This window comes from Mesoplodon densirostris, chromosome 2, assembly GCF_025265405.1.
Source record: "Mesoplodon densirostris isolate mMesDen1 chromosome 2, mMesDen1 primary haplotype, whole genome shotgun sequence".
Lineage (NCBI taxonomy): Eukaryota > Metazoa > Chordata > Mammalia > Artiodactyla > Ziphiidae > Mesoplodon > Mesoplodon densirostris.
In genome coordinates, this window is record NC_082662.1 from 114223931 (window position 1) to 114237075 (window position 13145).

At 48.8% G+C, this 13145-nt stretch overlaps 1 protein-coding gene across 2 annotated transcripts in view; it reads left to right on the plus strand.

The window, feature by feature from the left end:
• The window catches only part of INTS3 (integrator complex subunit 3), a 38975-nt gene that overhangs the window by 15385 nt on the left and 10445 nt on the right, over positions 1–13145 (plus strand). For both annotated transcript variants that reach the window (XM_060090565.1, XM_060090566.1), the window contains exons 4-15: positions 1175–1288; positions 1482–1566; positions 2920–2986; positions 5323–5467; positions 6552–6681; positions 7964–8061; positions 9240–9431; positions 10399–10486; positions 10992–11071; positions 11507–11598; positions 11942–12048; positions 12806–12925. In XM_060090565.1, the coding sequence (XP_059946548.1) occupies positions 1175–1288; positions 1482–1566; positions 2920–2986; positions 5323–5467; positions 6552–6681; positions 7964–8061; positions 9240–9431; positions 10399–10486; positions 10992–11071; positions 11507–11598; positions 11942–12048; positions 12806–12925 (1318 nt within the window). The remainder of the gene's footprint in view (positions 1–1174; positions 1289–1481; positions 1567–2919; positions 2987–5322; positions 5468–6551; positions 6682–7963; positions 8062–9239; positions 9432–10398; positions 10487–10991; positions 11072–11506; positions 11599–11941; positions 12049–12805; positions 12926–13145) is intronic.

Genomic DNA, 13145 nt, shown 5'->3' on the forward strand with positions numbered 1-13145 from the left:
ACATCCCCAGCAGCCTCGTTTCCTTTTAGTTATTTCTGACGGTGGTATGGGGTGGTTAAGAGCATGGAGTGTAGAGTTGCAGTGCTGGGACTTGAATCTTCCTTTTATCTCTAATGTGACCTGGGGCAAATCACTTTAACCTCTCTGTGCCTGTTTCCTCATCTGTAAAAACAGAGATGTTAATAAATAGGGTGATTATGTGATTCAAATGCAATAAAGAGAATATAAAGTTTGTGCACAACGCCAATGCATGTTCCCTATTATAATTGCTATTATTGTTGATGCTGTCCTTGCTACTGGCCTTCTGAGGTGGTGGGATACTGCCTATCTAAATTTTACCCTTTGTGCTGAGACCCAGACAGCATAGAACTCAGCTGGCTAAGGAGATTGCTAATGAGGTCCCCTAAGATGGTCCTCCAGGAGTCTGGTCTCTTTAGAGAGACAGGGTGAGAAAAGCTCTAGCGGGAAGAGAAACAAGAGCTCTCAGAGGAAATTGGCATGCCTTCCCTCACCTCCCCCTGAGTTGGGTGTGCTTAAGGACCCCTCCTTTTTCAATACTTGGCAGAAGCAAAGGGCAGCCCAGAGAAAAGAAGAAAGGTGTTTAGCTAAGGAAGTTTGGTTTGGTTCTGCCCTTTCTTTCCAGGGTCATGGTCTCTGAAGCCTCTTTCCTTAATACTCCTAGCCTTTTGCTTCATCTGGCTGTGTCAGTACAAGTCTACAAATCTCTTTGAGATCCTTTCCAAGCTATTCAAGCAAACCCATTCTACAGTGACCTTTTACTGGCAGATGAAAAGCAGATGGCCTCCACCTGGTTTTGCTCAGCTAGTGGCATCAAACAGTGTGACGCTTCCTAAGAAGGGAGGTAGGGGACAGGGAGCCTTTCTTAGCAGGCTTTTCTGCCTTATTAGAGTAGGTCAGTCCCCTTTCCCCACCCTATGTGACAGAGCAAGGGGTAGGCTTGGGGTGGAAGGATGGCATCTAGGGTGGAAAGTCTTTGCATTGGTGCTATAGTGGTGAAGATAGCTGCCTTCCAGAGTGGAAAGTCTTCCATTGCCACTCATATCGCATTGGTGGTATTTAAGTTGGAGAGGCCAGGGGGCAGGGGGCCCACAATGAGTGGGATCAGGAGCCCGTCCTCAGCTTGCTGGCTGCTCACAAACCTCACTTCTCACAGTGTTACCGGGACTTGGCTCTGGTGAGTCGTGACGGCATGAATATTGTCCTGAATAAAATCAACCAGATACTTATGGAGAAGTACTTGAAGTTGCAGGATACCTGCCGTACTCAGGTAAGGCCAGAAAGAAAAGAGAGATCCAGCTCAGAGACGTAACAGAATGGATCCTCTCCTAAGGGGAAGGGAAGGAGGAATCGGGGGTAACATACCATTACCTTTGTACACCTAAATTCTAATGTGATTGGATTAGCCCCTTTCTCAAATTCACAGGCCTTTCTCTTCATCTGTCTTTTCCTCTCTCCTTTAGTTGGTGTGGTTGGTACGGGAACTAGTGAAGAGTGGGGTTCTGGGAGCCGATGGTGTTTGCATGACATTCATGAAGCAGATTGCCGGTGAGTTGGATGACAAGAACGTAAAGAAGAAAGGAGAGCAGCCCAGAGCGTAAATCCAGGCAATGGAGAACGATTAAGTACCTGAGGGACTTGATTCCTGGATTGCTTAGACTCTTTCCTTTTGACCCAGGCATCTTCTGGCCACGTATGTTGCAGAAAGAAATTGAAAAATTACTGGGGGCCTTTTGAAGCAATAAGTCTTGCCTCCTTTTCCTTCCTGCCAAACTCGAGGCCTGGTATAAAATAGTTGGCCTATGGTAACCAGTCCTTACTCTGGGGTTTCATGGCATATTGGATCAGGAAGAATCTGGAAGGAATGGGGAGAGAAGTAAGGGCAAAACAACTGGTTCTCATCACACTGTACTTTCAGAAACCCAGGCATCTTCTCTGGCCCCACCTCAATGTTCTGAACACTTGGGGCCAGTTTGAGGGACGAACTGTGTCACAGAACAGACCCTGACATTTAGGTTTTGTTATCTTCTTGGCATCAGTGACATCTGTCTGAGCCACTGAATATCCAAGAGGCCTGCCCCTGCTACTTTTATTCCCCAAATTACATGTGTTTGTTTAAAAATGACCCTGCCTCTCTATCTCACCATTGCCCCTTGGTTCTTTGCTTCCTCTTCAGGATTTTGTACAACACCGATGCTCCTGTTGTGATGTGTATAAACCTTAATCTATGTGATGTGTGACTCTGTGAACATGGAATTTTAAAACTAGGACCTGGGGCAAGGCATAGCATTGTTGTGCTGGCTGTTTTTATCCACTCTCCTGGTACTTTCTTCCCTGTTTGGCTTCTCCCGAATAGGGAGTCCCCACTTCTCATCCTAAGACTTTGGTCTGGCATTACTGAATGTTTAATTCAGCCCCAGGAAGTTTCATAGCAAGCACTCAAGACTGTGATACCTGGAGGCAAGAAACCCTTGGCCTGTCATGAGCCTGACACAGGATTTGGGACATCCACTGGCTGGACTGCAGCTCTTGCTAGCCACCTGCACTTCTCAGGCCCTGTCTGAAATACCATCCTTTCTTTCCAAGCATGGGCTTTTCATATCTCCTTCCCAGACATTCCCTTTCAGGGGTCAAAGTATTCCCATTCCAACCCCCTGTCTATGGAAAAGTAGCAGTTCTGGTTTCTGGAAAAATCCCACACCTTCCCTTCCCTTCTCTCTGGAGTCAAAGGGGGAAACTTTCAAGCGTGACAGAACAGAAGACAGTCTTTCCAGCACTCAGAACATCAGTGATGGGATAACAGTTAGGGATGGACCAGTAGGATGGTGAAGAAGTGTACTGGATTAGCTGAGTCACTAATCAGAGCCATTCTGATTCTCTGTTTTCTCCCCCTTTGATCAGGTGGGGATGTTACGGCAAAAAATATCTGGTTGGCAGAGAGTGTTCTGGATATCCTGATGGAGCAGAGGTAGAGTCTATCGTGAAGGGTGGGGCAGGAGCCAGATATGGCCTCAGTGGGTGTGAGTGTGGGAAATGGGGATGCAAGGGTTGTGTGAAGACTGTTAGTGGCCCAAGAACACCTTAGGTTAGAGGGGATGAGGTGGGAGAGGGAGAGACCAGTGTATTGGTGGCAAGTGAAGGAATTAATTCCATGGTATGGCCCAGGGATGAAGGAGTGGGAAAGAAGGTCTTTGCTGAAATCTCTCGGAGCCCAGGAAAAACTCATTTCATCTGATAAGGGTTTATTTTTGATCCAGACCTCCATGGAATGTTTATCTTTGGCAGGGAGGTGGGGGAGAATGAGCTCAGCAGAGTCGAGCCAGCCAGCCACCCAGGCCTGGCAGGTACCCCTTTCCTCCCTTCCAAGACTATCCATCCTGCCCATGCCCCCCCTTTTGTTGAAGTGGCACAGGCGGTGGTGGGAGTGAGGAGGTCACTGAGACCAGTGGTACAGAGGGCATGAGGGGGCATGTGGGGCTTTCCAGCTGATTCTTTCCCTTCCCCATCAAAGTAAAGGACCAGAAAATATGAGGGCTGTTCCATATATGAACTTGTTTGGGGGTGAGGCCTACCTCTGAGTCCTGTGGCCTCAGTCTTCCTGTTGCTTGATTTCAGAGTCTATTTCTGGGAGAGGACACCAGAGTAGTCACGTGATTGAGAGGGCTGATAGCCTCCATATTTCTGATGGTTTAGAAGAATGGACCTCCTCCCTTATTCACACTTGTGAAAGAGGCGGCTGTGTTCTGTGCTCTGCCGGAGCTTGAAAGCTGTGCCCGGTCTGCCAAGCAGTGCCACCTAGTGCCCTGGGCCTGGATGCGCAGCTGCAGGTGCGGCTGGCGGCACTTCTTCCGTCTTTGGTACCAGCACACAGCACATGAGATCCTAGTGGTTTCTTACCAGGTCTCTGCTTCTCTTAGGTCGCTGTGCCTTCCTAACGCCCTGGATCAGAGGGTTTCACTTTCATCTCTCTTTCTGTTCATTACCCCAACCCAGGATTCAGATACATTCATCACCTCTACCAGCAAATGTTCCTAAAAAGTGATTTTTCTCATTTTGTCCCTGGTGCCAGATACCTCGTGTTCCCATACCTTAAAGCAGAATTCCGCTCATTTGGGCAATTAGAGTGCAGTCTTAGTGTACAGGTGTCAGATAACTGCCCTACCTTTTCTCCTGCCCTCCAAAAATCTCACATCCTTTGATGTAAGTGAGTCCCTAGAAGTTTAAAACTGTCCTCTTCCACACCTTCCCTGTCACTCCTTCCCAAGTGTTTCTAGGGCTGTGGAATCAAAAGATAGCAGGTGCAGGTGGGAGACCCATCCCTGTGTCCTTGGCTGCTGCTTTCATTCTGTGAAAGGAAAAGTCCAGAGTCTCTTAATTAGGTGGCTTGAGCACTTTTCCGGAATCAGGATGTTGCCTGGTTGGGTTAATTAAACTCCCTGTCTTCTTCCTCTGGTTTCCTGCCTTCCAGCAGGGGTGCCAAAGCCCTTACAAACTACTTGCTTGGGGGAGACAGCTCCCCAGTTTTGGTGCTTTGAGCCAGCATTGGAGTCTTTGGAATCTCCCCACTGTGTCTTAACACCCCTTTTCAAGCAGCAGGGAACGCATAATTCTTTCATTCCCCCCTTTCCTCAGGGAACGTCTAAAACTCCCAGGAAAATAGGTTTGCTATCCAAAATCTTGTTCTTCTTTTCAGGTTATGATTTAAGGCAGGTGACTCATTGACTGGGAGTGGGATCAGTGGCCAGAGAGCAAGCCAGGGGAAGGTTTGTGACGTGGTGGGCTGCTAATGACAAGCTGACACAGTGTGTTCTGAAATCTCCAGGGTCCTGAAAGGGTCTTGGTAATCCCCAGAGGTCCTTGGGCCACACTTTACGAACCACTGACTGAGGGACACTTCCAAACCTTTTTCTTCGTAGTCTGAGCCAGGCAGAAGCTCTGGCTTATCTCTGTCCCTTGTACCTCGACAGTGCTTGGCACACGATAGGCACTCAGTTAATGTTTGAGTGACAGAGTCAACAAACAAGATTATTCTATTGGAAGCTAAGTTCTTACGCGGTAAAGAGAGATTGCTTTTATTTAGCACTTACCTTTATTGGGCACTTGGTAGAGTGGGAGGCAGTTGTCCCTACCGTAGCCAGTTAATAGTCCAAGATAGATAACGACAGCAGGAGCGGGCAATTAAGGAACCAAAAACTTACTTCCAGTGCTAATCATCAGACATCTGTGAGGCACTGGAGCCAAGTGTGGGGATGAATTGGGAGGGTCTAGACGGAGTACAGGTGCCAGTGTCTTCCCTCCCTGCAGGGAATGGGTATTGAAGAGCAGCATCCTCATTGCCATGGCTGTTTACACATACCTCCGCCTCATCGTGGACCACCATGGGACCGCCCAGCTGCAGGCCCTGCGGCAGAAGGAGGTGGACTTCTGCATCTCACTGCTTCGGGAGCGGGTGAGGACAAAACCAGTGTGGGGAAGTGAAACCCAGGATGGGACACCTCTTTCTGTCCTGTGTGGTGACCTGGGGCCAGAGGTGTGTTGGAGAGATGGAGGTGGTTCAAGGTCGGTTGTTTTTTCATCACTCTAAGACAGATGAGGATAGAAGGGTGGAGAAATGAGTGTGGAGTAGCCCTGGTTCCTAGAATGCTGCCGGTTACGCTGGCATCCAAGGGATTTTCCTGGTCAGCTTCATGAACACTGTTGCACAGCACACCACAGACAGAAGCTGTCTTGTGTTCCCACTGTTAGGTTGTTTCCCCCACCTACCCACCTGGGTAATTGCCATGATCACGTGGGATTGTGTATTGTCCACTGTCAGATCTCCCAAGGGAGACCGATGCTAGAGTTAAGCTGTCTAATGCAGTGGCCGCTAGCCACATGTGGCAATATAAGTTAAAATGAATTGAAATTAGGGCCTTCTCTGGCGGTCCAGTGGTTCTCTGTTCTCCCAATGCAGGGGGTGTAGTTCAATCCCTGGTCAGGGAACTAAGATCCCACATGCCACACAGTGTGGCCTAAAAAAAAAAAATTAATTGAAATTAGATAAAAATTTTAAATTCAGTTCCTTAGGTGAATTAGCCACATTTTAAGTGCTTATTAGCCACCTGTGGCTAATGGGTATCCTTTTGGACAGCACAGATAGAAATCATTTCCATTACCATAGAATGTTCTGTTGGACCAAGCAAGTTCTGGGGTAAGATGTCTGGGGTTCAACTTGCCAGCCCTAGCCTTTTTGAGTCTTAGTATCCCTTGACCTGGAGTGAAATAATTCTCAGAGGACAGGGCAACAGATTAATGTGAAAACCAGCAGGGCTTCCGCAGTTTCCAGTAACCTCTCATCCTTGCTATCAGTCCCCCACTTCAGCTGTCTTCCCCTGAACAGCTTGGAGCCAACCCTTGGTTCCAGGAAAAATCGTATAACCCCTTTGACCCTCTTTCCTCCCCTGCCTAGAACATGTTGTTCCTTCCTCCCTGCAACAGGTAAACAATCCATGTTTCTGTTCTCTTTCCTGTTTCCTGCTATCCACCCCATCTAGTTCATGGAATGTTTGATGATTGGCCGCGACCTCGTAAGACTACTTCAGAATGTTGCCAGGATACCAGAATTTGAACTGCTTTGGAAAGATATTATCCATAACCCTCAGGCCTTGAGTCCTCAGTTCACAGGTAAGCAAGGGTTGGGGCAGCCTGTCCTTGAGAGGTGGCGTCAAGAGAGCAGAGGTTGGTGGATAGGAGAGTGTTGGCAGTCAGATTGAGGAAGCTTGGGACTGGGCCGTCTCTGCCAAGCACAGCTGGGTGTAGGAACGGCAGGGCACACAGAACAGTTCAGGTGCTTCCCTCCCAGACAGCCCTTACTTGGCAGGCTCCAGCTGTCATTTAAGAAGAGAAAGTGAGACAGAGAACTGTGATCCTCCTCCTCCTGTCCCGGCAGCTCTTTGGCTCAAGAGGGGAGCTGATGACCAGTTTCCAGCTTCACTGAGTCTGTCGGGGATGTCAGAGGTCAGCTTGCGAGACTGAGTCAGCAGAGGGGCTGGAATTTGTCCTGTAAGCGAAGGCTCCTCCCCAGGAGCAGTCATGCCTCTGAATTCCAAGGATCCAGCTTGGCCAAAATCCTCTTTGGGGGAGGAAAAGAGTCTCTGTGTGCCTCTGCCAGCAAGGCCCTTTACATTTCCCTTCCCCTTCCCAGGGTCCTCATGGTCTAAACAGTGACTGCAGCTTTGCTCCCCACCCCGCGTCCAGCACGCACGTGTGTGCGCGTACATGTGCACACATAACATTAGTGCAGTAGTCAGGAAAGGAAAAGAAAGCCCTGGTTTTACCTTATGTTGTACTGCTCTTATATTGAACATGTATTGAGTTGTTTTGAGTGCCTGCTGTGTGCTAGGCTCATGTATGTTAACTCATTTAATCCTCAGGACACCCCTGTAAGATGGATATTTTACTTTCCATGTTTACAGGTAAAGAAAATGAGGTTCAAGGAGATTAAGTAATTTGCCCAAGGCCACACAGCTAGTAAGTGTCAGAGGCAGGATTTGGATCCAGGTCTGTCTGACTCCAGAGTTCATGCTTATGCCACAACCCACATTGATCCCAGGACCCAGTGATGGGACCGTCAGGAGCAGGAAGAGAGGCTAGGGCTCCCCATATTTTTCCCTAACTTTCCCACATGTTGCCACCTGTAGTGAAGTGAGTAGGGGGCTCTGGATGGCCAGTAGAAGAAAAGAATGAATATATCTTGGTCCTGGGGATGGTGGTTGGTTGGAGCAGATCATTCAGGTGCTGGTTAGAACCCCAACTTATACCTGTGCTCGACCTCTTGGTCATGTCTTAGAATTTCCCTACGAGCAAGACCACTGGCCATCAGTACCTGGCTCAGGTTGCCCACCTGCTTTCTATTCCTTCTGGTCCTCAGTCTTCTCTTTTCTCTTCCCTTGCACCCTTGGTTCAGGTATCCTACAGCTTCTTCAGTCAAGAACATCTCGAAAATTCCTAGCATGTCGTTTAACCCCAGACATGGAGACTAAGCTCCTCTTCATGACATCCCGGGTAAGCTAACCTACTGCAGCAGGAAGAGAAGCTGCAGGTGCTGGCTTAGGGTTCTTCCTTCAGCCTGTAGATGTCTTACCATTGGTTACTGCCGGGTGGAGGGGTGGTCAAGTGTGTGATCGGCATGGAGCTAAGAACTGGGGATACAGTGTTGAGCAAGGCGTACAATTCCAGTTCTTGTGAAGCTTTCCGTCTACCTAAAGCAGTCATTAAACCAATACTTGTATACAAATAATGTAATTAACAAGTGTGAAATGTGCTATATAAAAGGGTAGAGTGAGAGTGCTCATTCTGGGAAATTAAACTCACGGTTCCTCTGGGTGAACCATGACCTCTCAGGAAAAGAGCTACGGGCTTTTGGTTTCCAAACATGGCTGAATTATGGCAGCATTGCTTGAGGAGCGTGTTAAAAATACATCTTCCTGGGTCTTACTCTCCCAGAGAATCTACTTGTGGAATCTGTATTTGTAACAGACTTTCCAGGCAGCAATCCCTCTGCAGCCAGTCTGGTGTTAGGGAACCACTGCTCTGGCCAACTTACAGTTTCCCAAGTCATACAGGAGAACTGTCTAGATCTGGGCTGTTGCATGTGGTAGCCACTAGCCACATGTTGCAATTTAAATGAGTTAAAATTAATTTAAAATTCAATACCTCAGTTGGAGTAGCTACATTTTAAGTGCTCAATAGCCACCATCTAGAAAGTTGTATTGCAGAAAGTTCTATTGGACGGTATTGGTTTAGTGTTTTTTTTTGCTTTTTTTTTTTTAACCTTTCTGCTCTCTGTTTTGGTTGAATTGGGAATAGAAGAGGAAATCTAGATCTTTCCCCTTAGGGTTGCTATTTGTATCCACTTAGAGTCTGTTTAGGGGAAGGACTTGATGCAAGAAGGTTTGGAGAGTCTGTATGCTTTGGATAATGATCCTGTTAGGTCATTCAGCCTCAGGAAGCTTTCAGTCAGTGCTGCGGAGACAACATTTTTTTTTTAAATCAAGGAAGATTTAAATCAGGATGTCTTCCCAAAGGCAGGGAGACTTGAGAGACAATATGAATTAATGAATAAGTTGTGGGAAGAAATTGAGGTCTAGGTCAAGCCTAGAGTTGAATGGTGCTCATTTCCCTCTGTCCAGAGACCCCACCCTCCCTTCCCAGTTTTTCTTTCTAACTTCCCCTTCCCCCAGGTGCGGTTTGGTCAACAAAAGCGATACCAGGATTGGTTCCAGCGCCAGTACCTGTCAACCCCAGACAGTCAGTCTCTGCGCTGTGACCTCATTCGCTACATCTGTGGGGTTGTCCACCCTTCTAATGAAGTGCTGAGTTCAGATATCTTGCCCCGGTGGGCCATCATTGGCTGGCTTCTGACAACATGCACGGTGAGGGGCTGGGCATGGGGTGGAGGCTGTTGGGTGGTGAAGGTCCCCTCTTTCCCTTGTGTCTCACACTTCCATGCTTCTTCCTGACCCTCTGGGCCACCCGACCGCTAAGGACCCTTCTTTCGCTCTCTTCCTCCTGAGTGTCTCAGCCTTTGCCCCGCCTCCCTTAGTGTCTCTAGAAGTTTACTTACACTTTTTATTTCCTATGTGGGTATAGGGTTGAACAGGTTGATCTACACCTTTACTGCCAATCTCCAAGTCTGGGTTTCTGAGGCATCCCTGTCTTTCCTATCAGCTTCCAGAAACCACATGTGATTATTCCTCTGAATTGTTCCTGACTCAGATTCAGGTTTTGTGTTCCTTAGACCCTCACTTCCATGCCTTTTGGCATCAGCTCTGGATACTTCCCTTCTCCAAACATAGTGAATCCACAGTGGAGCCATTTCCTTCCCAGCGTTTCCTCCCTGTGCCCGGGGTGGGAAACTTGTTCTCTGGCATCTAGCTGCCCTCTGACCTCTTCTGACAGAGTTCCCCCTCCCCCGTCTGACTGGGTCCTTGGAATGTGCTGATTCAGATATAACAACAAGCTATGCCTAAGGGTCTTTCCTTCAGGAATGTGCCTGGGGAGCTCAGCACAGGCAGCCGCGGGGCTAGTCTGAGTGTCTCAGCTCAGGGGTGATCAGGGGACCGCCCCCCCAGGCCCAGCTGTTCTCCCTGTGGGATCAAGGATGTGTTCTACTGAATGTGTGAGAACCACGGCCGGCCGTTGGTTGGTGAGACCACAGGGTACTCACACTCATATACAGATTTGGGTGCCTTCAACCCTGCGGGGGTTCTACCCTGTCTCACTGGAAACTGAATTTCATGGATGGAGCAGTCACGTGGGCCCTGGAATCTGCCTTGGGCTTCTGAAGGAAAGGGAGCTGGTTGATGAAACTAGCCCTCTTTTTTCCTCTTTTTTTTCCAGTCAAATGTCGCTGCCTCTAATGCCAAGCTGGCTTTGTTTTACGACTGGCTGTTCTTTAGCCCAGACAAGGATAGCATTATGAACATAGGTATGTGACCGAGACCAGGCAGCAGCACTCCCCATCCCCCAAGCCCTGCTGCCTTGTCTCAGTGATAGCGGCCATAAATCTCAGGGCAGCGTGGTGTGGAGGCAGCTTATCTGGGAGCAGTTCCGTTGTCCCTCATCACTGCTCCCTTGACCTAAAAGGAAAATTGCTTTGATGAGGCTAAGCGATCATTGCACCCCCTTCGCCCCATAGCCTTAGGCTTGGGCTTGAGTGGGGAGGGCCCAGGCAGAGGAAAAGGCTGTGCTATCTCCTGCTTCTCTTCTCCTACTACCTCCCTCCTCCAAGCTGAATGCTGGGGACAAGAAGGGAGGTGAGGGCTATGAGCTGTTTTGGGGGTTGTCTGCTTTTGGGTCTGCTCAGCAGGACGAGGGGTGCAGGGATAGACATAGCTTTCTCTGGAGCCATTCATACATATTGATACCTCATTTTATGGAGCTGGAAATAGACTGTCTGATGTGGGGGGACCCTTTAATTCCACATTCTCCAGAGCCGGCCATCCTGGTCATGCATCACTCCATGAAGCCCCACCCAGCCATCACTGCCACACTGCTGGACTTCATGTGCCGTGTAAGTGCCATAGCCCTTTTTTCTCCCCATGCTGCCTGAGCAGAGTTAAGTGTGTGTCCCTTCTAACCTTGTAGGTCAGTGCATAGGTCTTCCCAGTGCCCCTTGACTGTGGGAGCAGAAGTGGGTCATGGCCGTGGGTCCTATCTCCCAAGTTAGTGAATGCTTCTTTTCCTCATTCCCACTGTCTCCAGCTGAATCTTTCCACTGGGTTTCTCAGCTTCAGGTAAAATCTGGTCTCCTTGAGGAGCAGCCAGGTTGGGTAAGAGCTTCCCACTTTAGCAGCACAGGACAATCAGGAACATTCTAGTCCTTTCTGCAGCCATACTTCCCAGTGTCTCCTGATTAAAACCAAAGCAGCTTTTTAGATCTAGTTCAGCAGAACACTCTGGATGGAAAGTCCTGTGCTCATTCGCTCCTCCTCTTCTTCCCTTCCAGATCATTCCCAACTTCTATCCACCATTGGAGGGCCATGTGCGGCAGGGTGTCTTTTCCTCCCTCAATCACATTGTGGAGAAACGGGTCCTGGCGTAAGGACTTTATGTGTCTGTGGGGCAGGGAAATGGGTTGTTTTCTCATTTTTCATAGGTCGGGCACATCCAGATATTGCTGTACCACTGCTGACCCTTTCCCTCAAGAGGTATAAAAAGTACTGGCTCCGCCGCAGACTGCTAGGCATATGTCCTCTTGACTCTTAGAGGAATTTCTCTCTTGCAGAGGGCTTCAAATGCCTTCCCTGTGCCCTGGTGACCCTTCCCAAGGATCTGAGTATGCCCCAATTGTACCAGTTGGGCTTAAACCGATCTGCTTAACTCCATGTTGCGTTAGAAGTGAGGAGCTCTGATATTGACCTTCATTCATGTTCCCCATTAGGCATTTGGCTCCCCTATTTGACAACCCTAAATTGGATAAGGAGCTGCGGGCCATGCTGAGGGAGAAGTTTCCTGAGTTCTGCAGTTCTCCCAGCCCACCTGTGGAAGGTACAGACCCATCCATTCCATCACCTGTTTCAAATGAGGGATGGAGACACCCAGGGTGCTCAGACCAGAGCCCTTGTTGAGGATGTCATCCCTGTGCACTGCTCTACCCTGTGACACTGTCCCATTCCATTTTTCTTTCCCTAGTTTTTTCTTATCATTTTTGTGTCATCTTCCTTGGTTCTCCCTCTCCATCTAATCTTATCTGCTTTTCACTAAGCTCTCTTGCTCTCTTAACTCCTATTTTTTTCTCTCACTAACCTCTCCTCAGTAGGTAGAAGGCTTTCATGGAATGTGCGTTTTTCTCACTTAAGCTTTGCCCATCTCTTCTCTCTTCCCAGCCCCAGGTCCTGGCCTCTGATGAGAGGCTGTCATATTGGGTCTCACATCTTGCTTCCAGTTCCAGACACACACACACACACACACATCCCCTTCCTTTTTTGTTTTGGGGTAAGGGCTTAAGCCAAGCGGAGCTTCCCAACTTAGTTTTAAATTAAAGAGCACTTGGGACTGTACCTGGTCTTACCTACTCGCTGATCCTCAGCTGAGCATAGAGGAGGCAGGTCTGTGCTGCTCTCATTCCTAGCAAAATCCCCACCAAAAGCCCTGGAGGGTTGAGGACAAGACGCCTGTCCTTCCGGAATTCATATTCCATTTAGGTCATGAACTCCTTATCCTCCCACTTGTCCTTTAGTCTCCCTTTCCCAGGAGCATGGGACAGAGGAGGCCATCAAATGCCTTGTCTTTCTTTACTCCCAAGTCAAAATTGAGGAGCCAGTTTCCATGGAGATGGACAACCACATGTCAGACAAGGATGAGAGTTGCTATGACAACGCAGAGGCAGCCTTTAGTGACGATGAGGAGGATCTCAACAGCAAAGGTGAGGCTGGCAGCAGAGGTCGTTCAGGCTTGTGTCAATCCCGAGAGGACTGGTTGGCAGGGGCGGCCTCTCTGCCGTCTCTCTGTCATCTTTGCCTCTCTGAGTTAGTTTTGTTAACAGGATTCCCGGATGAGACTCCAAGGTGCAGAACCCTGCACTTGGCACTGAAGCAGGAGGGTAAAAAGGAGACGTGGTCCCTGCCCTCTCTTGCTTCCTGAGG